The sequence below is a fragment of the Pongo abelii genome, chromosome 5, assembly GCF_028885655.2.
Source record: "Pongo abelii isolate AG06213 chromosome 5, NHGRI_mPonAbe1-v2.0_pri, whole genome shotgun sequence".
Classification (NCBI taxonomy): domain Eukaryota; kingdom Metazoa; phylum Chordata; class Mammalia; order Primates; family Hominidae; genus Pongo; species Pongo abelii.
In genome coordinates, this window is record NC_071990.2 from 25924353 (window position 1) to 25946616 (window position 22264).

At 39.0% G+C, this 22264-nt stretch overlaps 1 protein-coding gene across 1 annotated transcript in view; it reads right to left on the reverse strand.

Annotated features, from left to right (window-relative positions):
* Window positions 1-13918: 13918 nt before the first annotated feature.
* The window catches only part of SLC17A3 (solute carrier family 17 member 3), a 64968-nt gene continuing 56622 nt past the window's right edge, over window positions 13919-22264 (reverse strand). The window contains exons 8-13 of the mRNA XM_054557307.2: window positions 19295-19413; window positions 18995-19156; window positions 18580-18709; window positions 18337-18484; window positions 17906-17996; window positions 13919-14053 (exon numbers count right to left, since the gene is read on the reverse strand). Of these exons, the coding sequence (XP_054413282.2) occupies window positions 13919-14053; window positions 17906-17996; window positions 18337-18484; window positions 18580-18709; window positions 18995-19156; window positions 19295-19413 (785 nt within the window). The remainder of the gene's footprint in view (window positions 14054-17905; window positions 17997-18336; window positions 18485-18579; window positions 18710-18994; window positions 19157-19294; window positions 19414-22264) is intronic.

Genomic DNA, 22264 nt, shown 5'->3' on the forward strand with positions numbered 1-22264 from the left:
TAATATCCAGAATCTACAACGAACTCAAACAAATTTACAAGAAAAAAACAAACAACCCCATCAAAAAGTGGGCGAAGGATATGAACAGACACTTTTCAAAAGAAGACATTTATGCAGCCAAAAGACACAGGAAAAAATGCTCATCATCACTGGCCATCAGAGAAATGCAAATCAAAACCACAATGAGATACCATCTCACACCAGTTAGAATGGCAATCATTAAAAAGTCAGGAAACAACAGGTGCTGGAGAGGATGTGGAGAAATAGGAACACTTTTACACTGTTGGTGGGACTGTAAACTAGTTCAACCACTGTGGAAGCCAGTGTGGTGATTCCTCAGGGATCTAGAACTAGAAATACCATTTGACCCAGCCATCCCATTACTGGGTATATACCCAAAGGACTATAAATCATGCTGCTATAAAGACACATGCACACATATGTTTATTGTGGCACTATTCACAATAGCAAAGACTTGGAACCAACCCAAATGTCCAACAATCATAGACTGGATTAAGAAAATGTGGCACATATACACCATGGAATACTATGCAGCCATAAAAAATGATGAGTTCATGTCCTTTGTAGGGACATGGATGAAGCTGGAAACCATCATTCTCAGCAAACTATCACAAGGACAAAAAAACCAAACACCACATGTTCTCACTCATAGATGGGAATTGAACAATGAGAACACATGGACACAGGAAGGGGAACATCACACTCTGGGGACTGTTGTGGGGTGGGGGGAGGGGGGAGGAATAGCATTAGGAGATATACCTAATGCTAAATGGCGAGTTAATGGGTGCAGCATACCAGTATGGCACATGTATACACATGTAACTAACCTGCACATTGTGCACATGTACCCTAAAACTTAAAGTATAAAAAAAAAAAAAAAAAAGGATGGCTCTGAGTATACAATGCTGTTCTCACAGGAATGTTGTGGCTTTCTAAATGCCCCATAAATGCCTTATTAAATTTTTACTCTTAATTCTCTTCCTTCCTTTCTTCCTCGTTTTCTTCCTTTTTTCTTTCTTTCTTCCTTCTCTTTCCCTTCTTCCTTCTCCCTCCTTCCTTGCTTCCCCTCCTTCCCTCACCCTGTCTCCTCCACACTCCTCTCTAAACAGTACATCTGTTTGACATTCAGCATACTCAGAAAGAGGCAGATTTTATTGAGGCATGTCCTCTGGAAGATGTGGCTTCTCTCATGGCTCTTCCTGCAATTACTGTAGGTTCTGGTTCAGCCACTTGGTTATAGCAATATCCAGAAACATTAAAAAAAAATAGAGAGACAGGATCTCACTCTGTCACCCAGGCTGGAGTGCTATGGTGCAATTATAGCTCAGTGCAGACTTGAACTCCTGAGCTCAAGGGATCCTTCCACTTCAGTCCTGAGTAGCTGGGATTACAGGTATGCAACACTGTACCCAGCTAATTGGTAGAGACAGGGTCTTGCTGTGTTGCCCAGGTTGATTTCAAACTTCTTGCCTCAAGCAATCTTCGTGCCTTGGCCTCCCAAGTGTTGGAATGACAGGTGTGAGCCCACCGTGCCTGGCCCCTAATACTTTTAACTGAGAACTCTTTGAAGGTAATCTACTAATTACTTAAAAATATCCAAGCACTAAAATCAGTGATTTTGCATTATAGATAATTTATTTCATGCTTAACAAGTTTTTTTTTTTTTTAATCATGCTTTTAAAGTGCTCATTAAATGTTTGGCACATAGCAGATGCTCTGTAAATTGAACCAGTTATTTTTTTCCTCTAAAGAAATGTTGTAAATCTTTAACCTCTTTGCCCAAGAGACTTTGATGTTGTTATTCAGTTGGATTTTTTCTTTTTCAGAAGTCCAGATTCTGCTGGTCCTCTTCTATATGCTGCAGAATGTTTGTACTGTCTGTTCTCTTTCATGCTTGGCAATTTCTGGCATTTTCTGAAAGAGGAGCCCTTTTAGTGATTGAAACCCCTAGGTCAGCAGTTGTTCAATGTCCATGTGTTAAATAATAACACTCCCATCTGCCCTCAGTATCCCAGTTCTGGGTACTGATTACCTGAAGGAGAACCATCTTTCTGTTTGCTGGCCCCAGTGCTTTCTGCTGCTCTGTGAGATTCTTTGAAATTGTTTCTTTTGGATTCTGTGTTTTATGTATTAAGTTTTAAAATTTATCATTTTATTATGGAAATGTTTAAGCATACAAAAAAGTAGATCAGTTTAAGATAACTGTGTACATATTCACCCACTTCAATAATTATCAATATTTGGCCATTTGAGTTTTCATTTGGCCATTTGAATGTTATCAACAACATTCAATGGTTGTTTTTTGTAGCATTTTAAAGCAAATCGCAGACATTATGTCATTTCTTCTATAAAACATTCAGCATGGCTATCTAATTCATTAGGACTTTAAAAGATATAACTAACATGGTATCAGCACATCTAATAAATAAACAATAATCCCTTAACATCACCTAATATCCAACCTTTATGACAATTTTCCCAATTGCTTCAAAATTGTGTCCTTTATATTTGCTTGATTTAAGTGAGGATTTGAATAGGATCCACATAATGGCACTTAATTGTTAAGGCTGTCATGTCTCTTATTTTATAATAATCCCCTCTCCCGGTTTACATTTGCCATTACTTAAAAACAACAACAATAAAACAGGATCCCTTGCAGAGTGTCTCTCCTAATTGGTTTGGCTAAGAGCTCCCTTTTAGGATCATTTAATATATTTTTGTATTTCCTTACATCCTGCAAACTGTGAGGTATATATAGAAGCTTGGTTAGATTCAGCACAAAAACAATTCACAGGGATATGGGATGATACAGGGTACTATCGCTCCGTGTTGGGAGGCACATAATAGCAGGTTGTCTCACTTTTAGTGGTGGTAAGATTAATCAGTAGTTTCAGATATTCTTAGCCTGACTTATTAATAAAGTTTTCACCAACCTTTCACCTATGGTTTTTAGCTACAGTTAGTAAATGTTGCCTAGATCCATCATTTGATTAGAAGTTATAAAATGGGCCGGGCGCGGTGGCTCATGCCTGTAATCCCAGCACTTTGGGAGGCCGAGGCGGGCACACTACAAGGTCAGGAGATTGAGATCATCCTGGCTAACACGGTGAAACCCCGTCTCTACTAATAATACAAAAAATTAGCCGGGCGTGGTGGCGGGCGCCTGTAGTCCCAGCTACTCGGGAGGCTGAGGCAGGAGAATGGCATGAACTCGGGAAGCGGAGCTTGCAGTGAGCCAAGATTGTGCCACTGCACTCCAGCCTGGGTGACAGAGCAAGACTCTGTCTCCAAAAAAAAAAAAAAAAAAGTTATAAAATGGTGATTTTCTAATTCTGTCATGTCTCCTTCATTTACGAGCTAGAATTTTTTTATAAAAAAGGAAATTTACCTTATCAAACATTTAGTAAGCTAGAAATACAGATTTAATAGGAAAGTTACCATAGTTACTTGATAAAGTTCTAGAATAAGTTAGTGTCTTAGCAAAAATGACCAAGTACTATCATGACCTCATGGATTTTATTTGATGTTTTACAATCTATTGCAGTTCTTATTCCTTTTCGATGCTCCAATTGTTCCTTCTTTGGTCAGTGGGAGTCCCTTCAAGCTGATTTCCATGTCATTATGGTATGACTCTTGTGGTCTTGAATAGCTTCCTTGTCTTCCAACACACAAAAAACTTTCCAGCTTCCTCTTATATACTTTCTTTCTTTTTTTTTTTTTTTTCTATTCTCAGATCTGGGCTTTCTTAGGAAGTGCTGGCTCCTTTCAGCAGGAAATAATGTTTAGAGACCACACTCTGAACACTAAGTGCTCATTGTTCCTGGGTCTCACTGCTTTTAGACGTTTTCAGTGGAAGAACTTGAAAAGGGTATTTTTTGAAAAGAAATTATATTTTTTTCCTTATATTTTAATTCAAATTTAGGATTAGGGCTATTCTCAAAATTCCTTTGATTTTATAGTCTTACATATTTCTCTTTTGTTGAATATCTTTGTTCCCAATGAATACACTTTTTTGCTTTATCATAGCATGCCTATATTAACATGAAAATAATACTAATAGTATTGCCAAAATAAACTGCTGCCTTCCCCAGAAACAGATCCTGAAATGAAGATTAATGTTAAAGTGGTGTAATGGTATTTTCAGGAAAACAAATCAACAACAAAAATAGTAAGGAGGTTGGGAAGCGGGCAGGGAAAGAAAGGAGACCAAACAAGGGTACGAAAACAAGCCAAGTCTGGAGGAAGGTAATTTTGGACTAATGTTACAAGACAGCAGTGGGAACAGTGTAGTCGTCACCTCAGATTCATCCTAACCAAAGGTACAGAAGTTAGAGTATTTATATGCCAGTATCCATCAGTGGTTGGCTACAGGGTATCGGGTTTTGAAGGGAAGGCAAGGGTTAAAGAAAGACACACACACACACACACACACACACAGAGGGTGGTTTAACAGCAAATGCAGGCTTTATGTCCAGCATTAGACCTGCAGAGGCGGGAGACCAGCTTAATGCCAGGGCCCACCGCTGCTTAAAGGCTGGGGCAATTTATAGGTCTGGGCAGGAGGGGTCTGGCGGGGGCATGGCCTAATACCTGGGAAAATGTTGATTACGTGTTCCCAGGATGAGGCCGTTTGAGCCCTTGTTCCAGCTGAATGCAGTGTTCCTTGCACTTTTGCACTTTCTCCCAGCAGAATATGGTAAGAGGCAGGCTGTTTCTTATGGCCCAAACCCCCGTGGAATGTTTCACTTTGACCAAGGTCTGAGAAATGGCGGTGGGGGAGGCTTACAAAGTCGTGTAGTTTGGACTAACATTCTTGCCTTCTACTTTAATATAAAAGGAAAAGGGGTGTTGTTGACTATCTGGTTGCTTCCTGCTAAACAGGGGCTCTGTTATCAGGGTTGGGGTTTTGAAGTAGTGGGTGTTCGACTTCAGAGTTGTTTTCCTGGAGGCGCTGATGCCAAACTTGGCGTGGAGGAGAAGGATGGCATTAATGGGTTTCTGGGTGGTTGCCTGGACAAGGGAGTTCAGCCTTCGGGAGATAAAGCAGGATATGCAGGTGAGTACACATGGGCCAATTGTTAGTATTTGGAGGAGGAAGGTTAGGGGCCCTAAGAAAGGGTTTACCTAAGGCATATACTTTAGGAGGGATGACCCGTGCTACCAAGAGTTAGTGACTTGATGTTGGATTTCTGCAGCCCTGTTACAGAGCCCATGGGCTTCTTCGCGAACAATGCCAGATTCATAAACATTAAAAAGCATTCTTCTTGGAGATATACACATGTGCCCCCATTTTCAGTGATTAGCAGGTCTAGGACCCTTTGATTTTGGAGAGTGACTCCCACAAGAGAGTTTATCTGCCTTGGGAGGCTTGTAATGGAAGTATGCATGTCCTCTAAGGTATTATAGAGGACTGTAGAGATTTTTTCAATATAGGGAAGTTGAGGTTGATATACTTGCTATTCCAGTGCCAAGTGCATCTGAGATGCTTAATCCTGTTACCAGAGGAATGAGATGTAGAGCCCGCTTAGTGAGTGTGGAGGAAGATGAGACAAAAGCTACTAAAGGAATCTGGATGGTCTGGTTGTTTAGCAAAATGCTAATGTTTGAAGATTGAAACCAGGGTGTACGTTCTTGACCAAATTGCCGGCAAGCAAAGATAAGAGTTTGTGCCATACAGAAATTAAAGACCGGGGATTGAGAGGCAAAAGTTGTAAGTGAATGTAGTGAGCTATGAGAAGATGGGGGTTGAATCCTGGACAAACTTTTTGTTCCAACATTTTGTTTCTCCAGGTTGAATAGCTATTAGCAAGGGAAGCCCCTGTGAGGGTCTGATAGGGAATGTTGGTGTGAGAGGAGGTGAAGACTGTTTGGTTTTGGAGAGAGAGAGAAATGGGTTTTTGTTGACTAATAGCCATTGTGGCCCTGATGGGGCAGAAGGATATAGATTGCAGTTGAGGGAATTGTGTGTGCATTTTTTTTCCAGGGAGCTGGAAAAGCTGGGCCAGCACAGAGGGGAGGGATTGGTAAGAGGTGTTTTGTGGAATCAGGCTTGTAACATGTTTAGTTTAGAGGTTATGAGGTGAAGGACGGTGACGACCCTGTGTGTGATGATGTGAGTTTATTTGATAGATTGGAGGGAAAGGTGTTTAGCTGAGAAAGATTATAAACAGGTTCCAGGAATGGATTGGCTGAGTAGGTAAGATGCAGGTTTATTTTGGACCATGGTTATGTAATTAGGTTAATAGAAAGGGCCGTGAACTTCTGGATTTGTGTGGACTAACAAATTTAACAGTTGGAAGAAAGAGGGGTGTGTGACTGATTTAAGAGGCAATGTGTGAGGTTGACGACGGGGGCCTGACTGCCAGAGGTTGGGTGGGGGGGGGGGCACTTAGAGTACCCCACAGACAAAGAAGACAAAAGGAGAAAAAGGATATTTGAGAAGGAGTGAATATTTGGAAGGCCCTGCAGCCATAGCTCCTGGATTAGTGTGAGAAATTGGAGTTGAATATTCAGGGACCTGGGGAGGGAATACCAGGAAATATCTGAAACAAGACACGAGATAAAAGATTTACAATTGGAAGTGGAGAGTGTTATGGACTAGGGCCTTCTGGATTGGCAACTTCAGGAATTTTTAAGTGCAGTGAGGTTGGTCCTGTGAGGGAGGAAGAATATTTTGGGGGTGAGGAAATTGCTGAATGTGGATCTGGTGCTCTTTTTAGTTTGGAATGGTATGTCCAGTGTGGAAAGGATGTTAGCTTTGCCTCTGTGGGAGTAGCTAGGATAACCTGGTGAGGGCCCAGCCACTTAGGTTGGAGAGGGGCGGAGGAGTCTGCGATTCAAACCCAGTCCCCTGGTTGTAAGGACAGGGAAGAGTGTTTTGAGGATGGACTTTCAGGCTGGGGCAAGTAAGCATTAGTGTACTGTTTTATTAGATGTGTGATATATATTCCCTCTAAAATTTGACAAGGTTTACACCTTTTTTTTTTTTATTTTTATTTTTTGCCAAGTTTTGTGATTCTTTCTTAGTGGTAGGAGTTTCAAGATATAACTTGCCCTTTACCTTGGAGATGATATTCTGGCATATTCGAGACCACTGGATCCCTGAAAACTTCACTTAGGTGCCTTGTCCCTGACACTTTGTAGGCTTTCTCTCCCCTCCCTTGGGAGTATATATATTTTTACAGGGCATCCAGAGTCCTTGTTCCTTCTTGCTATTCAGCTCTAGTTAACATGACTGTATGCTTATAGGGAAACAATGTGATGTTGCAGATAATCAAGATCCTTTCAGATTATGTTGTGAAACAGGCTGGCGAGTTAACATATTCCTTGACAAAACTGTGAAAGAAGTACTGTTGTATATCCCAAGTTAATGCAAACTACTTATAATCCTCCTTTCCAATGGCTCTTCCAAAGAACACACTCGCCATATCAATACCTGTATAGGAAATAACAGAGCCTCTGTTGATGTGTTCCATCTGGCACACCATATGCAATTAAGGCTACCACTGGATCCCACCTGTGGTGGTCCTCCACTATCTGCCACAATCTATTTATTCTGGGGCCACATTGGTGAGTTGAATGGGAATACAACAGAGATCATTACTCTAGCATCTTCTACGTCTTTACAAATGGCATTACTGTCTGCTATTCCACCTGGGCTGTGGTATTGCATCTGAATTACTAATTCAGCAAGAGAGAGCTGTTTTTGAGCATTTTCATGTAAGCTTCACTGATATTAAATCCTCAGTCACAGCAGTGTGCCCTCATATTAACAAGATCTCTCTTATCTGGACTTACCTTCTGCCCCCAACACCCTGGTCCCATATTCTAGGCATGCTGTCCTTGTCCCTTCCACTTTAGCAGGGCCAGCACTACACTATTTGGACCATCCTAAGACCTGACTTGGCTATTTGTCAAGTATTCAGGTTTACTATTTGTTAAGGTATTAGAGAACATGAAGATAGAATTTGACTAAGCAAGTATTGTCTTGCAAGACATCTGTATCAGCTGTGTTTTCTGCACGGGAATCTTCAGGAAATGGTATGTTGCCATCCCCCAGCATGGGGTACTGGGATAAGAAGGATACCAATAAGTTTGAGGGTAAATTTCAGGCCTTGACTTTAGCATGAGACTTCCCAGGACTTGACTTTAGCGTAAAGTCGAGTGTTTGTCTTTGTGTTTTCTGCTACTCTGACAATCAAATCCTGAGTCTGATCTTCAGAACATGTCTGCCCTCTGCTATTGGAGATCAGGATATCTTTAAATGCTGCCAGGGAAATTTTCTGACTTTCACACCATACTCTGATGTAATTGGCCATCTGGAGTACATTGGTGATCATGACCACCATCAAACAGCCAACTTCAAAGTTGTTCTAATTGCCATTTCCACACATTTCTCAAACGCTAGAGGTATTGACCAAGCCAGTGCCTTCCCTTACACCTGTATCCCATCTTTCATTCCAATGCATGACAGGACAGAGTCAGCAATTGTAATGCTACAGCAGGCCCAGGTTATCACCAATGCTTTTACAAATATCAAGGGGGTCCCTGGGCCACCTGGCTTGTCAGTGACACAACTCTGGAAGTTATTATAAGAATCTGCATCCTAGGTTTTCTTGTGGAAACAACTGGCTTAGGTCAGATTCTTTAGAAGCAGACCCTGAGATGAGGATTCCTGTAAAAATGATTTATTAGAATATATTTCCAGGGAAACCTGACTGAGGGGAGCATAAGTAGATCTGGAAAGGATATAAAGTAAGGCCCAGTTCAATTCTTAGGGGATTTGGGAGATAGTGTGGACCTTGCTTGCCAAGCACAAGCAAAGGGAGATGGAGCATTTATATCTGTGTAGTGATGATTTGACTAAGAGCTGTTCCCAGGCAGACACAAATTCCCAGGCACATCCAGGTTGGCAGGCAAAACTGGCTCCTGCAGCCTGCGGGAGCCCTCTAACAAAAAAAAATAGGTTCCAGGTGTTGGGAATGAAAACTCATCAGGAGCTGGTATGCAGCAAAATGGTAAAGGGAACTGAGGGGATATGGATGGAGTATTGAGTGTGTGCTATAATGACTTGAATGCAACTATTTTTAAATTTTGATAGGAAAGAACCTCTAGATTGATTTATTTCTGCACTTCTGCACATATACTCATCATGTAGTTAATGCGGGCATTGTCTCAGACTGAACCTAAGCTGTTTTCATTGCTAATATTCAATAACATCTATACATGCCTGGTGTATGGAGAAGTCTAGTAGAGTTGGAGTCACTAGGAACTTCTTCATTAGTGACTAGAGAGCCCCTGGGAATGAGGAAAATCCCTAAGAAACTTACCCAAAGGAATAATGGAGGCAGGAACACAATGTCAGTATTAGCGATCTGGTAACAATGGTTCAGTAAATAGAAAAGAGACGCAATTAATGGAAGAGTCTCATCTTCCATGAGATTCAGACTCTAGAATCTCATGGAAGAGAGTGGCTGGTGGGTAAGAACTAAAGGATTGGCTTTACCAAAAACCTCTCCAAGACATTGTAGACAAAGCAGTTCTGCTTGGAAACTCATGCAGTGAATTGGAGTGAGATATTTGGAAGATGCCAATGTTTCAATTTAGTTCACCAGATATTCATTAAGTACTGACACTGAGGGCTCAAAGAAGCATGGCTCAGCTCTGGAACATCACGAGTTTCAGCTCATTGACAAGGTTAAAGATCTTTCATTTGCATGGACCATTTCCAAAGTCCTGGTGGGGAAGAGGGCACTAGTGACATGTTCATATAGTCTCATATTTTTGAAAATTTCTAGAAGTAAGCCATTTTGACCACAATTGTTTAAAGTTACTATCTCCATCCTATTGGGTACCATAGTACTATAGAGTTGCTCTTGGCATTTTTTAATATGGTGAAGGGAAGGCTGCAGTGGGAATGTATTTCATTGGACTAAAATTTGGGACACATTTATGTGGTTTGGGTTAATAATGGGCATAGTTACATTATTGCTAGCTACCTTGGTTTAGAAACAGTTTCCTGGAATACTTAAATCATCCACTGTGCCTGTGTAATGGGATATCCAAATAATGGAAAAGAGTAAATCAAGTGAACATATTGGAAATGGTTTTAAACTTCATATTGACTTGACACACAATCTTGACATTACAATGATAACACAAAACTCATAAAAACAAGTCCTCCATTAGGATTCCCAGAAATATTTGAGCTTCATTGGAGACTGAAGATTTGATAGAAGCAAACTGTGACTGGAGTCACACAAAGGCAATTTTTTCCCCCATAAATGTGAATCGTTACCCCATCCCTGTCCGAGGTTGGTGTTGCCTGGGGAAACAAAGGTTTCACAATGCATGTCATTGTCTTTGAATATCACCTAAAAATTTTCTGTCTTAATAAAATAGCTCACTAATTTTACCTTTAAACAGTTCACTCTCAGTATCATGTGGATTATACCTATTTAAAAATTCACACTAAAAATTACTAGATGAAAGACGTGGTACTAGAGGCTGTGTATATGCCTAGAAATGAATTTCTGAACCTGAGATCATGGGAAGGGAGATTGGAGTGTATGGGTAAAAGCAAGAGTACTGAAAAGAATACCAAGCAGAAATCCATCCTAAGTTGGTGCATCTCTGGTCATATGTGTGCTCAAGCAGGGAGGCCAGGTAACTGGATCTTTAATAGAAGAAACTGGTCACTTCTGGACAAACAACTCAAAATGCAGAATTTGAAATGTGATGAAGGTGAGCACATGTGAAGAGCAGAAGGGGAACTGTCCCTTGCCCTTTGTTAGAACAACAATGAGGTGAGAGTCACACTTCGAGAAGAGAGCTTTCTCACGATGTTGAGTCAGACCTTGATGGCTGACCCTCAAGTGCCCTCCTTCCTTCAGGATTCTGCACTCTGATGGTGAAATACCAACTAATGAAATATCCCTCTCTGCTATATGCCCATCTCCCTTTATCAAATTTTGTGAAAAGATTTCTCTTACTTCCTCTACCCTCTCATTCCCTTTCACTCACCAACAAATGGCGAACTGACCTGTACACTCATCTCTCTGCTAAATGTACCCTGAAAAAGCTACCAAGAATTCCTGATCACAAGGTGACTAAGTTCCTTTTCTGACCTCATCTACTTGAACTTCTTCACTACATTTGTTATTGCACATCAGTGGTCTTTCTTAAAAGGCCATGCCCATGAGTCTTCAATGAGAGTTGTACTCTCCTGTTATTTCTCACGCTTACACACCTGACTCTTTCATCGGTGTTATGTGTGGGCATTTCTTTTTTTGGCCCTCCTTAGATGTTGGCATTCTGTCTTGGCTTGTGGTTTTCCATCCACAGGCTCTTCTTGAGCCATTTGGTCTAAACTCAGGTCTTCAGTACTGAACATTTGCATTTTTCTCCTTTATCTTTTTCTCCATTTCACTCTTATAGTTTCTATAAGTTTCAGATTAGTGATCTGGCCCCTTATTGAGCTTGCTGCTATGGCTTGAATTATGTTCCCCCAAAAGATGTTGAAGTCCTAATACTCAGTATCTGTGAATGTGACTGTATTTGAAAATAGGGTCTTTGCAGATGATCAAGTTAAGATGATGTCATTACAGTAGACCCTGATGCAATATGACTGATGTCCTTATAAAAACAGAACATTTGGACACAGAGAAAGATGTATACAGAGAAGAGATGATGTGAGTACTCAGGGAGAAGGCCATCTACAAGCCAAAAATTGCCTGAGACTACTAGAAGCTAAAAGAATAAAAAAGGCATAGAACAGATTCTTCCTTATAGCCTTTAAAAGGAACCAACCCTGCCAACATCTTGATTTTGGACTTCTAGAGCTGTAAGACAATACATTACTTTGTTTGAGCAACTTAGTTTGTGATACTTTGTTAGAGCAGCCCCAGGAAGCTAATACACATGTCCACATGATTATCCCACTATTACCATTAACTCAACATGTCCCAAAGTCAAATCATGATCTTCCCCTCTGAAAAGGGCTCATCTTGCTACATTCCCTGGCTTAGTTGTTCAGACCACTCTCTATAAATCTCTCGGGTTAGAGACCCAGGACTCCTTGACACTTTTCTTCTCCTGCATCCATCTAGTCAAAAACCATGATCTTCCAGTTCTATCTTATAAACATTTTTCATGTCTCTCTTCTTGTCTTCATCTCTTTTTCTGCCCTTACCACTGCTGAGGTGAGTTCAGTCCTCACCACTGCTGTGTAGGCCGCTGCACAGATGGGTCATTTAACTAGTCTTCTTGATTCTCAAATTAGGTCAGAGTGTTGTATCTAGAGAGAAAATCTGCCATGTCAGTACTGCTATGATTCCTATCATACTGCTTGTAGGTTATACCTTGAACTCCCTAACACAGCAAACAAGGCCTCCTTACTCTGGCCACTCCCACTTCCCTAAATCCACCTTCTCTCCTTTCCTAACTGATTATGCAGGCAAGTGATTCCCTTCAGAATCCATCCTGCTTCTTGCTTTTATTCTTTTGTGCAAGTTGGGCTCCAGTGTAAAATATCTTACCACTTGGTAAGATTTTACCATCACTTGGAATCGGCACTCCTCATCTGGTCTTTCATGATGGCCTACATGTTCCTCTGCTATTGTACTTAAAACAGTGTAGTGTTATCAATTATTGTGTCTGTCCTCCACGTTAGGATGGAGAATGACTGTGCCTCCTTTACTCCAGTGTCCCAAGATTCCAGATTCTGGAACATAACAAGATCTCAGTAATTGTTGTGTTTATTCAAGCTTGGCCCTCTAAATCCTTGCCTTGATTTTTCACTGAGAACTATTGTCTATCACATTGCCCCTATATGAAATGGCTCGATGCCTCTAATCTTTATTCTACATGGTAGAAATCAGAACAGGGCTCAATCCAGACCATGGTCCTGAACTCACCACCACCTACAAATTATCATTTTACAAAAATATGAATTCATTCATATTTGAGCTTTATAAGTAATTGAACCACTGAATTATTTGGATCCCAGAAGAAGAAAAATGACAGACTTACAATGGGTAATTTGTGAGCATTGTTGAAAATGACAATTTACACAGGATTAGGCAGGTGATAGGGAAACCACAAGGGAATCTGAAGAACCCCACAGCTTGCCAAATAAAGGCAAATAAAAAAGGCTGAAGGGACAAGGAAGAGAGAAGTTACTAGAACATATGGAAAGGGCTGCCTTCCAGGAGCTGTGAACTGCAATAGAAAGCTCAGCCATCTGCACACCCTAAAAGAGAGACTGTCAGAGATAAATACCCCCTGACTCTACCTATCTCCCTTAAAAATCTAGCAGAAGCCAATGGACAAGGGAGTACAGAATGCAATCCATATGGGTCAGCCTCTTGGAGCCTGAGCAGGATGGAGATAAATGGAGGACATACAGGGAAGAACACATGGACGATACCCAACCCAATAAATAAAAAGTAATATTAATTTTCACAAACAGGAAAAATCATTGCCCTAGTGAGGTCGTCACCCTGGATTAAAGGTTTTAAAACACTGTTTCTTGTATCCAGTAATGGAATCTAGCATACTGGGTCCCACACAGCAAGCCCTCTTAATCCATTGTTAATTCTATGAAGATGACAACTGCGTTCTTAGTTATCATTTTATTTGAATTTTTATTCATCTTATATTTCTCTCAAAAAAAAGTCTGAATAAAATAATGAACTGATCTCATAACTGAAAAGAGCCACAGGAAAAAAAAATCTTTTCACTGGTTTTTTCATCGTGGAAACCTTCTATTTTATGCAATACGGTGCCTAATGACTTTTCCATCCAAGGTGGGATAACTAAGAAAGGAAAATGACATAGAATTTAAAACTCCAGCTGCTTCTATGGCTATAACCATGCATAAAATCATTATCCTTTACCTTCATAAACGAGTGAGTTTTCTCTCTTTAGCCCAGTCTTGGACATCTGCTTCTCCAAATATGAGGTAGAAGATTAGTCCTAACAAGTTAACGGCAAACAGCAAGAAGAAGACATTCCTCCACCCAAACTCAGGGTCCTGGAGACACAAAACCCCAAGTATATGTTACCCCTTTCATATTTTTCTATGAAACATTATATTAATAGTTCAGATGACAACATTCACTGGTGGGTTTCCTTGTAGAAATTCATTTCCTGAAAGTGGCTTGATAGTTAAATGCAAAGGATTTCAAAATACATTCAGAGTGTTCTTAATAAAGGGTATTTGGGGAACTTTGTGATTAACCTACGTAAATGCATTTGTCACTATTTATCCAAGTGCCATACATTTTCTCTTTTGCATGAATCTCGACTATACAAGCTATGCTGAGAATCCTTTCAAGATTCTTCTTATGTTGTGCTGGAATTGTGAAAAGATTATGGGCTTTTGAGCTATACATGTTTAAGTTTGAAGAATTCTGATTGTTCATCCTCATCGTGGAAAGACTTATGCTAACAGATTTTCAGCTTGTTAGGGAATGAAAATAATAACATTCAATTTTCACAACTGATGTGAGAATCAATAGTTAAATGAGTTTACAGCATATGAAATACCTATGCATACATCACACACTTAATGTTTGCTTTCATTATCCCCTTTTTGGCATGATTATGCAAATGAAAATTTTTAATGTATAATTATTTACAATTTTCTAGAAATTTTGTTTTTTTCAAATCAATTAAATTTTAAAAGCAACTATTTTATCACTATTTGAAATAGATAACCAGAATTACTTGCCTTTAATAAAAAGCAACCATAATGAATGCAATGAAACCAAAACACTGTTATTCTAGTGAAAAGAAAACAATGATCATAGCAGCCTTATAGATAATAGCCAAACAACTCAAATGTCCATAAGAGTACAATAGATAAATTGTGATTAGCCACACAATGAGACACTACACAGCAATAGAAAAGAACAAACTATTATAACATCCAATGGATGAATCTCAAAAACATGATGGATGAAATAAGCTAGGGTAGGTACTATATGAAAGGCAAGAATGGGAAAATATAATCTATGAAAATAGAAGTCAAGGTAAGAGTTACAACCAGGAGGAGTACTGAATGGAAAGGAGCAAAAAAGAACCATCTGGGTGATGGAAATATTCTTTTCTTTTCTTTTTTTTTTTTTTTTGAGACAGAGTCTCACTTTGTCGCCCAGGCTGGAGTGCAGTGGTGCGATCTCGGCTCACTGCAGCCTCCGCCTCCTGGGTTCAAGCAATTCTCCTGCCTCAGCCTCCTGAGTAGCTGGGACTACAGGCATGCACTGCCACGTCTGGCTAATTGTTTTGTATTTTTAGTAGAGACGGGTTTTCACCATGTTGGCCAGGATGATCTTGATCTCCTGACCTCGTGATCGCCCGCCTCGGCCTCCCAAAGTGCTGGGTTTACAAGTGTGAGCCCACCGCACCTGGCCAGAAATATTCTTTTCTAAAAACAAACTTTTAGGCTCAGAGGCACATGTGCAGTTGTGCTATATAGGTAAACTCATGTAATGGGGGTTTGTTGTACAGATATTTCATCACCCAGCCACTAAGCCTAGTCCCCAATAGTTTTTTTTTCTGACTCTTTCCCTCCTCCCATTCTTCACTCTCAAGTAAGATCCAGTGTCTGTTGTTCCCCTCCTTGTGTCCATGAATGCTCATCCTTTGTCTTCTACTTATAAGTGAGAACATGTGGTATTTGGTTTTCTGTTCCTGCGTTAGTTTGCTAAGGATAATGCCCTCCAGCAACATCCATTTTCCTACAAAAGATATGATCTCATTCTGCATAGTACTTCATGGTGTATATGTACCATATTTCTTTATCCAATCTGTCATTGATGGTCATTTAGGTTGATTCCATGTCTTTTCCATTGTGAATAGTGCTGCAAAGAACGTTAGGTGTTCATGTGTCTTTATGGTAGAATAATTTACATTCTTTTGGGTATATACCCAGTAATGGAATTGCTGGGTAGAATGGAAGATCTGTTTTTAGCTCTTCGAGGAATCGCCACACTGCTTTCCACAATGGTTGAACTAATTTACACTCCCACCAACAGTGTATAAGTGTTCCCTTTTCTCTGTAACCTCTCCAGCGTTTGTTATTTTTTGACTTTTTAATAATAGACATTCTGACTGCTGTGAGATGATCTCATTGTGGTTTTGATTTCCATTTATCTAATGATCAGTGATATTTAGCTTTTTTCATACCTTTGTTGGCTGCATATATGTCTTCTTTTAAAAATTTTTTATTTTATTTTATTATTATTTTTTAATTTTTTTATTTCCATAGGTTTTTGGGGAACAGGTGATACTTGGTTACATGAGTAAGTTCTTTACTGGTGATATGTGAGATTTTGGTGCACCCATCACCCAATCAGTATACACTGAACCGGATTTGTAGTCTTTTAACCCTTACCCCCTTCCCACACCTTCCCCCAAGTCCTCAAAGTCCATTGTGTCACTCTTATGCCTTTGCATCATCATAGTTTAGCTCCCACTTGTGAGTGAGAATGTATGATGTTTGGTTTCCCATTCCTCAGCTACTTCACTTAGAATAATAGTCTCCAGTCCCATCCAGATTGCTGTGAATGCCATTAATTCATTCCTTTTTATGGCTGAGTGGTATTCCATCATATATATGTATACCACAGTTTCTTTATCCACTCATTGATTAATGGGCATTTGGGTTGGTTGCACATTTTTGCAATTGTGAATTGTGCTGCCATAAACATGTGTGTGCAATTATCTTTTTCGTATAATGACTTCTTTTCTCTGGGTAGAAACCCAGTAGTGGGATGGCTGGATCAAACAGTAGTTCTACTTTTAGTTCTTTAAGGAATATCCACACTGTTTTTCATGCTGGTTGTACTAGTTTACATTCCTACCAACAGTCATCCAGGCCAACAATAATGGCCAACCTTGCAGGAGTAAGGTAATATCGCATTGTGGTTTTGATTTGCATTTCCCTGATCATTAGTGATGTTGAGCGTTTTTTCACATGTTTTTTGGACATTTAGTGGGGAAAGGACACCCTATTCAACAAATAGTGCTGGGATAATTGGCAAGCCACATGTAGGAGAATGAAACTGGATTCTCATCTCTCACCTTATACAAAAATCAACTCAAGATAGATCAAGGACTTAAATCTAAGACCTGAAACTATAACAATTCTAGAAGATAACATCAGAAAAACCCTTCTAGACATTGGCTTAGGCAAGGATTTCATGACCAAGAACTCAAAAGCAAATGCGATAAAAACAAAAATAAATAGCTGGGACTTAATTAAACTAAAGAGCTTTTGCGCAGCAAAAGAAACAGTCAGCAGAATAAACAGACAACCCACAGACTGGGAGAAAATTTTCACAATCTATACATCTGAGAAAGGACTAATATCCAGAACCTACAACGAACTCAAATAAATTAGCAAGACAAAAATAAACAGTCACATCAAAAAGTGGGCTAAGGACATGAACAGACAATTCTCAAAAGAAGAACATATGTGTCTTCTTTTGAAAAGAATCTGGTCACGTTCTTTGCAAACTCTTTAAAGGTTCATTTATTTTTTGTAAACTTAAGTTCCTTGTAGATGCTGGATACAAATTCAAAGTATTGCCCAAAACATAGCAGGTTGGCATTTATGCATGGAATCATTATCCCAAGACTCCCATGCAGCTGTGTGGTTTCAGTTTCAAAGATAGCAATCACTATTTAGTTCTTTGTTTGAGAATGAACCAGGCTTTAGGTCACCAAAGAAATGATTCTATATTTTTCTTTACCAGGTTCATCTTAATGACAAATTACCCAAAATTTAACTTTATTTTTCAGTCATTGAATACATGCTATCACCTTTATAAGTGGATTTAGCAGAGCATTTTTGGAGTCCTTCATGACAAAAAAATTGTACCTGACTAAGAAGAAATCCACTGACAGTGGGTACAATGACAGGTGCTATGCTCGAAAATCCTCTTGATGCTCCCATGAGAAAACTGGAATACCTGTGGGTGACAGGAATGTTCCAGTCTAGATCCAGAGATGTTTGACAGTATCCTTCAGCCCTGATCCATGTATGAATCTATAACTCATTTATATTTTATAATTATATATAATTATAATTAGACAATTATATCAAAAAGGACTTGCACCATGTATATTCAAGGAGAGGGATGAAGACAAATCAATACCCCTTCCTCAACATACCTGAAAAAAATGGCCACAGGTCTATCTGTGGTTCTTCCCCTGTGGTTTATTCATTTCCTAAGTTTGGGGATCCCAGAAAGCTGAAAGCTACATCTTTTAAAGAAAATGTGAAACTGATAGTGGAGGTCAGAGTCCTACCTTGGAGCAATATCTAAGACATTGATATAAATCCCTGACTGACACAATGTGCTTAATCCACACGAGAGTGTCAGCAAGGCAGTTGCTGTGATATAGCTGGAATTGAGGTAAGGCAGAGACACAATGAGTGCTGAAGAGGGGAGACTTCCTAGGAAATGAAGAAGAAACAAATTAAACAGTGAGATGCATTCTTTGGCTGTTGTATGCTACGCGAATTATCTGACCCTCAAGCTCTGTTCTTACCTAAAATTGTGGCAATTTTCCTCACAGTGATGAGTCTAAACTTTTTGGTTAGAAGGAAATCTGCCAGATAGCCTCCCACCATGCCTATGACCCAGGCAACAATAAAAGGAAGGGCAGATAGAAGTCCATTCTAAAGAGAAAAGATTGAGTAAATTACCATAACAAAGGCAGTGAGACCACAACTTTTGTTGATAAATTACTACTAATAATAATGACATTCTGAAATCATACTTTCTTAGGAAAATAAGTAACCTCTTAAATCATACCCCAGAAAAGCTACTGGCATGAGTATTAAATATTAGATTATTTTTGGTAATAAGAAATACATTTCTCAGATGGAATGATTAGTGAGGGCAGAATAATTAATTGGTCAGCCATGCAAGCAGGAGAAAGGAAGGGAAGGAAACATACTCACGTCTCTGATGTTAACATGGTACACAGAGCTGATGTAAGTTGGTATGTATACAACCATTGTGCTAACTAACCATTGATGGCTGAAACAGCCTAAACATATGGACCAAATGGGTAGAGATCTGAGCATAGCTTTGATGGGAAGAGGCTGCTTAGAAGACCTGACCTGAAAACAAATTTACTGGTCAGAACGGTAAATCCGACAGATGCTCACACACTTAGTCACCCTTAAAAATCCAGATTTAAGGCCTCAAGAAAATCCAGATACAAGGTCTCAGAAAAGTGTTGGTGTCTTTATATGTACCTGTTGTTTCAAGGAGGATATGATGTATTCTTTTTCTGAGGTGCTTATCCATGGATAGGAAACGGGGTCATCATAAATCACAACAAACCAGAGAAGGCAGCAGACACAGCCAACACCTCCTGTAAGCACAGGGTAAATTTGGTAAATGGGCTGTTTTCTGCTTTTTGGGTGAACTTCTTTTCTGTTGGGATATTTTCTGGTATAAGTTCTAGGAAAAGCTCATGTTCATTATATCCCTTTTCCATTTCTGAAACAATTCGCCCATTTTACATTTCCTGTTTATTTGTGTGTGTGGAAATTACAAAGCCTAGAAGTGGCACCACACTTGATATCTCAATATTTTTAATATTAGCCATTCTGATAGGTGTGTGGAGATATCTTATGGTTTTTATTTGTATTTCTTAAATAACTAAGGATGAGTTGAGCATCTTTTCATGTGCCTATTTTCCCTCTATCTTTTTTTGATGAAGTGTCTTTGCCCAATTTTTTTTTTTTTGTTTTTTATTATTGAGTTTAGAGAATTATTTACACATTCTGAATAAAAGTCCTTATTATACATGTGTTTTGCAATTATTTTCTCCTGGGATCAGCTTGTCTTTTTATTATCCTAACAATGCCTTTTGATGAGGATATATTTCTAACTTTGATGAAATCCAATTTATCAATTAATTTTATGAATTATGCTTTTGGTGTCATATTTAGGAAATCTTTGTGTAAATAAGAAAGATTATCACCTATGTTTTCTTCTAGAACGATAATAGTTTCAGGTTTTATATTTAGGTCTGGGATTCATTTTGGTTTAGTTTTTATATATGATCCAAGGTATGGATGAAAGTTCATTTTTTTGCATGTGGATATCCAATTTTTGAGCACCTTCTGTTAAACAGACTATCCTTTATCTATTGAACCTTTCTCAAATATCAGTTCAGTTTACTTTATATGAAGTAAATAGAATCATGAGTCTATGATTCTATTTTGTTTCATTGATCTATTTGCCAATCTTTATGTCAATACCACTCTGTCTTAAAGATTATAACTTTATAATATGTCTTGACATCAGGTAGTGTTAGTCCTACAACTTTGTAATTTCTTTTCAAAGGTGTTTGGCTATTCTAAAATCTTTGCATTTCCATAAAAATTTAGTTTTCAGTGCACAGCCCTCACATATCTTTTGGCAGGTTTATCCCTATATTGAATATTTTTTATGCTATTGAAAATCGTACTGTTCTCTTTAATTGACATTTCTAATTATTTCAGCTTTTCTACATCTGAAAACATCTCTATTTTGCATTTGTTTTTGAAACATTTTTTTTTCACTGGGTCTAGAATTCCAGGTTGAGAGGTTTTGTTTTGGTTTTGGTTTTGGTTTTGGTTTTGGTTTGTTTGTTTTTTTGCACTACTTTAAAGATGTTGCTCCACTGCCTTCTCTCTTGCACTGCTTCTAACAGGAGGGAATGCTGCATTCAGCATTATCTTTGTTCCTCTCTCTATAACACATCTTTTAACTTTGGCTACTTTAAGATTTTATCTTTACTTCTGGTTTTGAGCCATTTGATTAGAATGTAACTTGATGTAGTTTTCTTCATGTTTCTTGGGCTTGAGGTTCATTGACCTTTTTGGATCTGTGAATTTATAGTTTTCATCCAATTTGGAAAATTTTTGGCAATTGTTTCTTCAAATATTTTTGAGAAATGTTGTTTTTGTTCTGCTATCCTACTCCTCTGTTTTGGACACTCCACAACTTACTGATGTTCTCATTTTAATATTATAATTTTCTCTTTGTGGTGCATTTTGGATGATTTCTATTGTTGTTTTTAAGTTCATTAATCTTTTATTTTATTGTATCTAATCTGTCGTTAACTCCATTCAGTGCATTTTTCATCTCAGATATTGTACTTTTCATCTCTATAAGTTTTATTGGGCCTTCTTTATATTTACTATGTCTCCACTTAACTTTCTGAACATACAGACTTATGCTATAATGTAGCTATAGTAACTATTTCAATGCTCTTGTTTACTAATTCTAAAATCTCTGTCAGCTCTGGGTTAGTTTTGATCAGTTCATTATTCTCTTCATTATAAGTTGTATTTTTCTCCTTTTCTTCATGTCTGGTAATCTATGGTTGGAGCCAGGCATTATGAATTATATCCAGCTGGGTACCAGATAGTTTTGCATTCCTGTAAATCTTTTTAAGCTTTGTTTTGGGATATTATTAAATTATGTGGAAATAGTTTGCCCCTTTTAGGTCTGGCCATCACCATTTGTTAGAGAGATCCACAGCAGTACTCCCTGTAAGACTAATAATTTCTCACTACTGAGGAACAACATTTATGAGTATTCCATCCAATGACCCACGAATTATGAATTTTTCAGTCTGTCTTATGAAAATGAGTACTATCTCTGATTTTCTGTGAGTGTAGGCACCGTCCTCAATCTTCACCAATGATTTTCCCCTGCCTACATTGAAGTCCTCTTTTTCATTCTTGATATTGGTTATTTTTCTTTCCTTTCTCTCTCTCTCTCTCTCTCTGTTTATCTCTCTTTCTCTCTCTCTGTCTGTCTCTCTCTCCATCTGGCTAAAGATTTGTCAATGCTATTAATCTTTTCAAATAATTAATTGTAGATTGAACAAAATCTCTTTTTTGGTTTAAATCCATTAATTTCTGCATTTTTTTTTTTTTTTTTTGGAGACAGAGTCTCGCTCTGTGGCCCAGGCTGGAGTGCAGTGGTGTGATCTTGGCACACTGCAAGCTCCACCTCCTGGGTTCATGCCATTCTCCCGCCTCAGCCTCCTGAGTAGCTGGGACTACAGGTGCCCGCCACCACGCCTGGCTAATTTTTTTGTATTTTTAGTAGAGACGGGGTTTCACCATGTTAGCCAGGATGGTCTCGATCTCCTGACCTCGTGATCCACGTGCCTCGGCCTCCCAAAGTGCTGAGATTACAGGCGTGAGCCACTGCACCCGGCC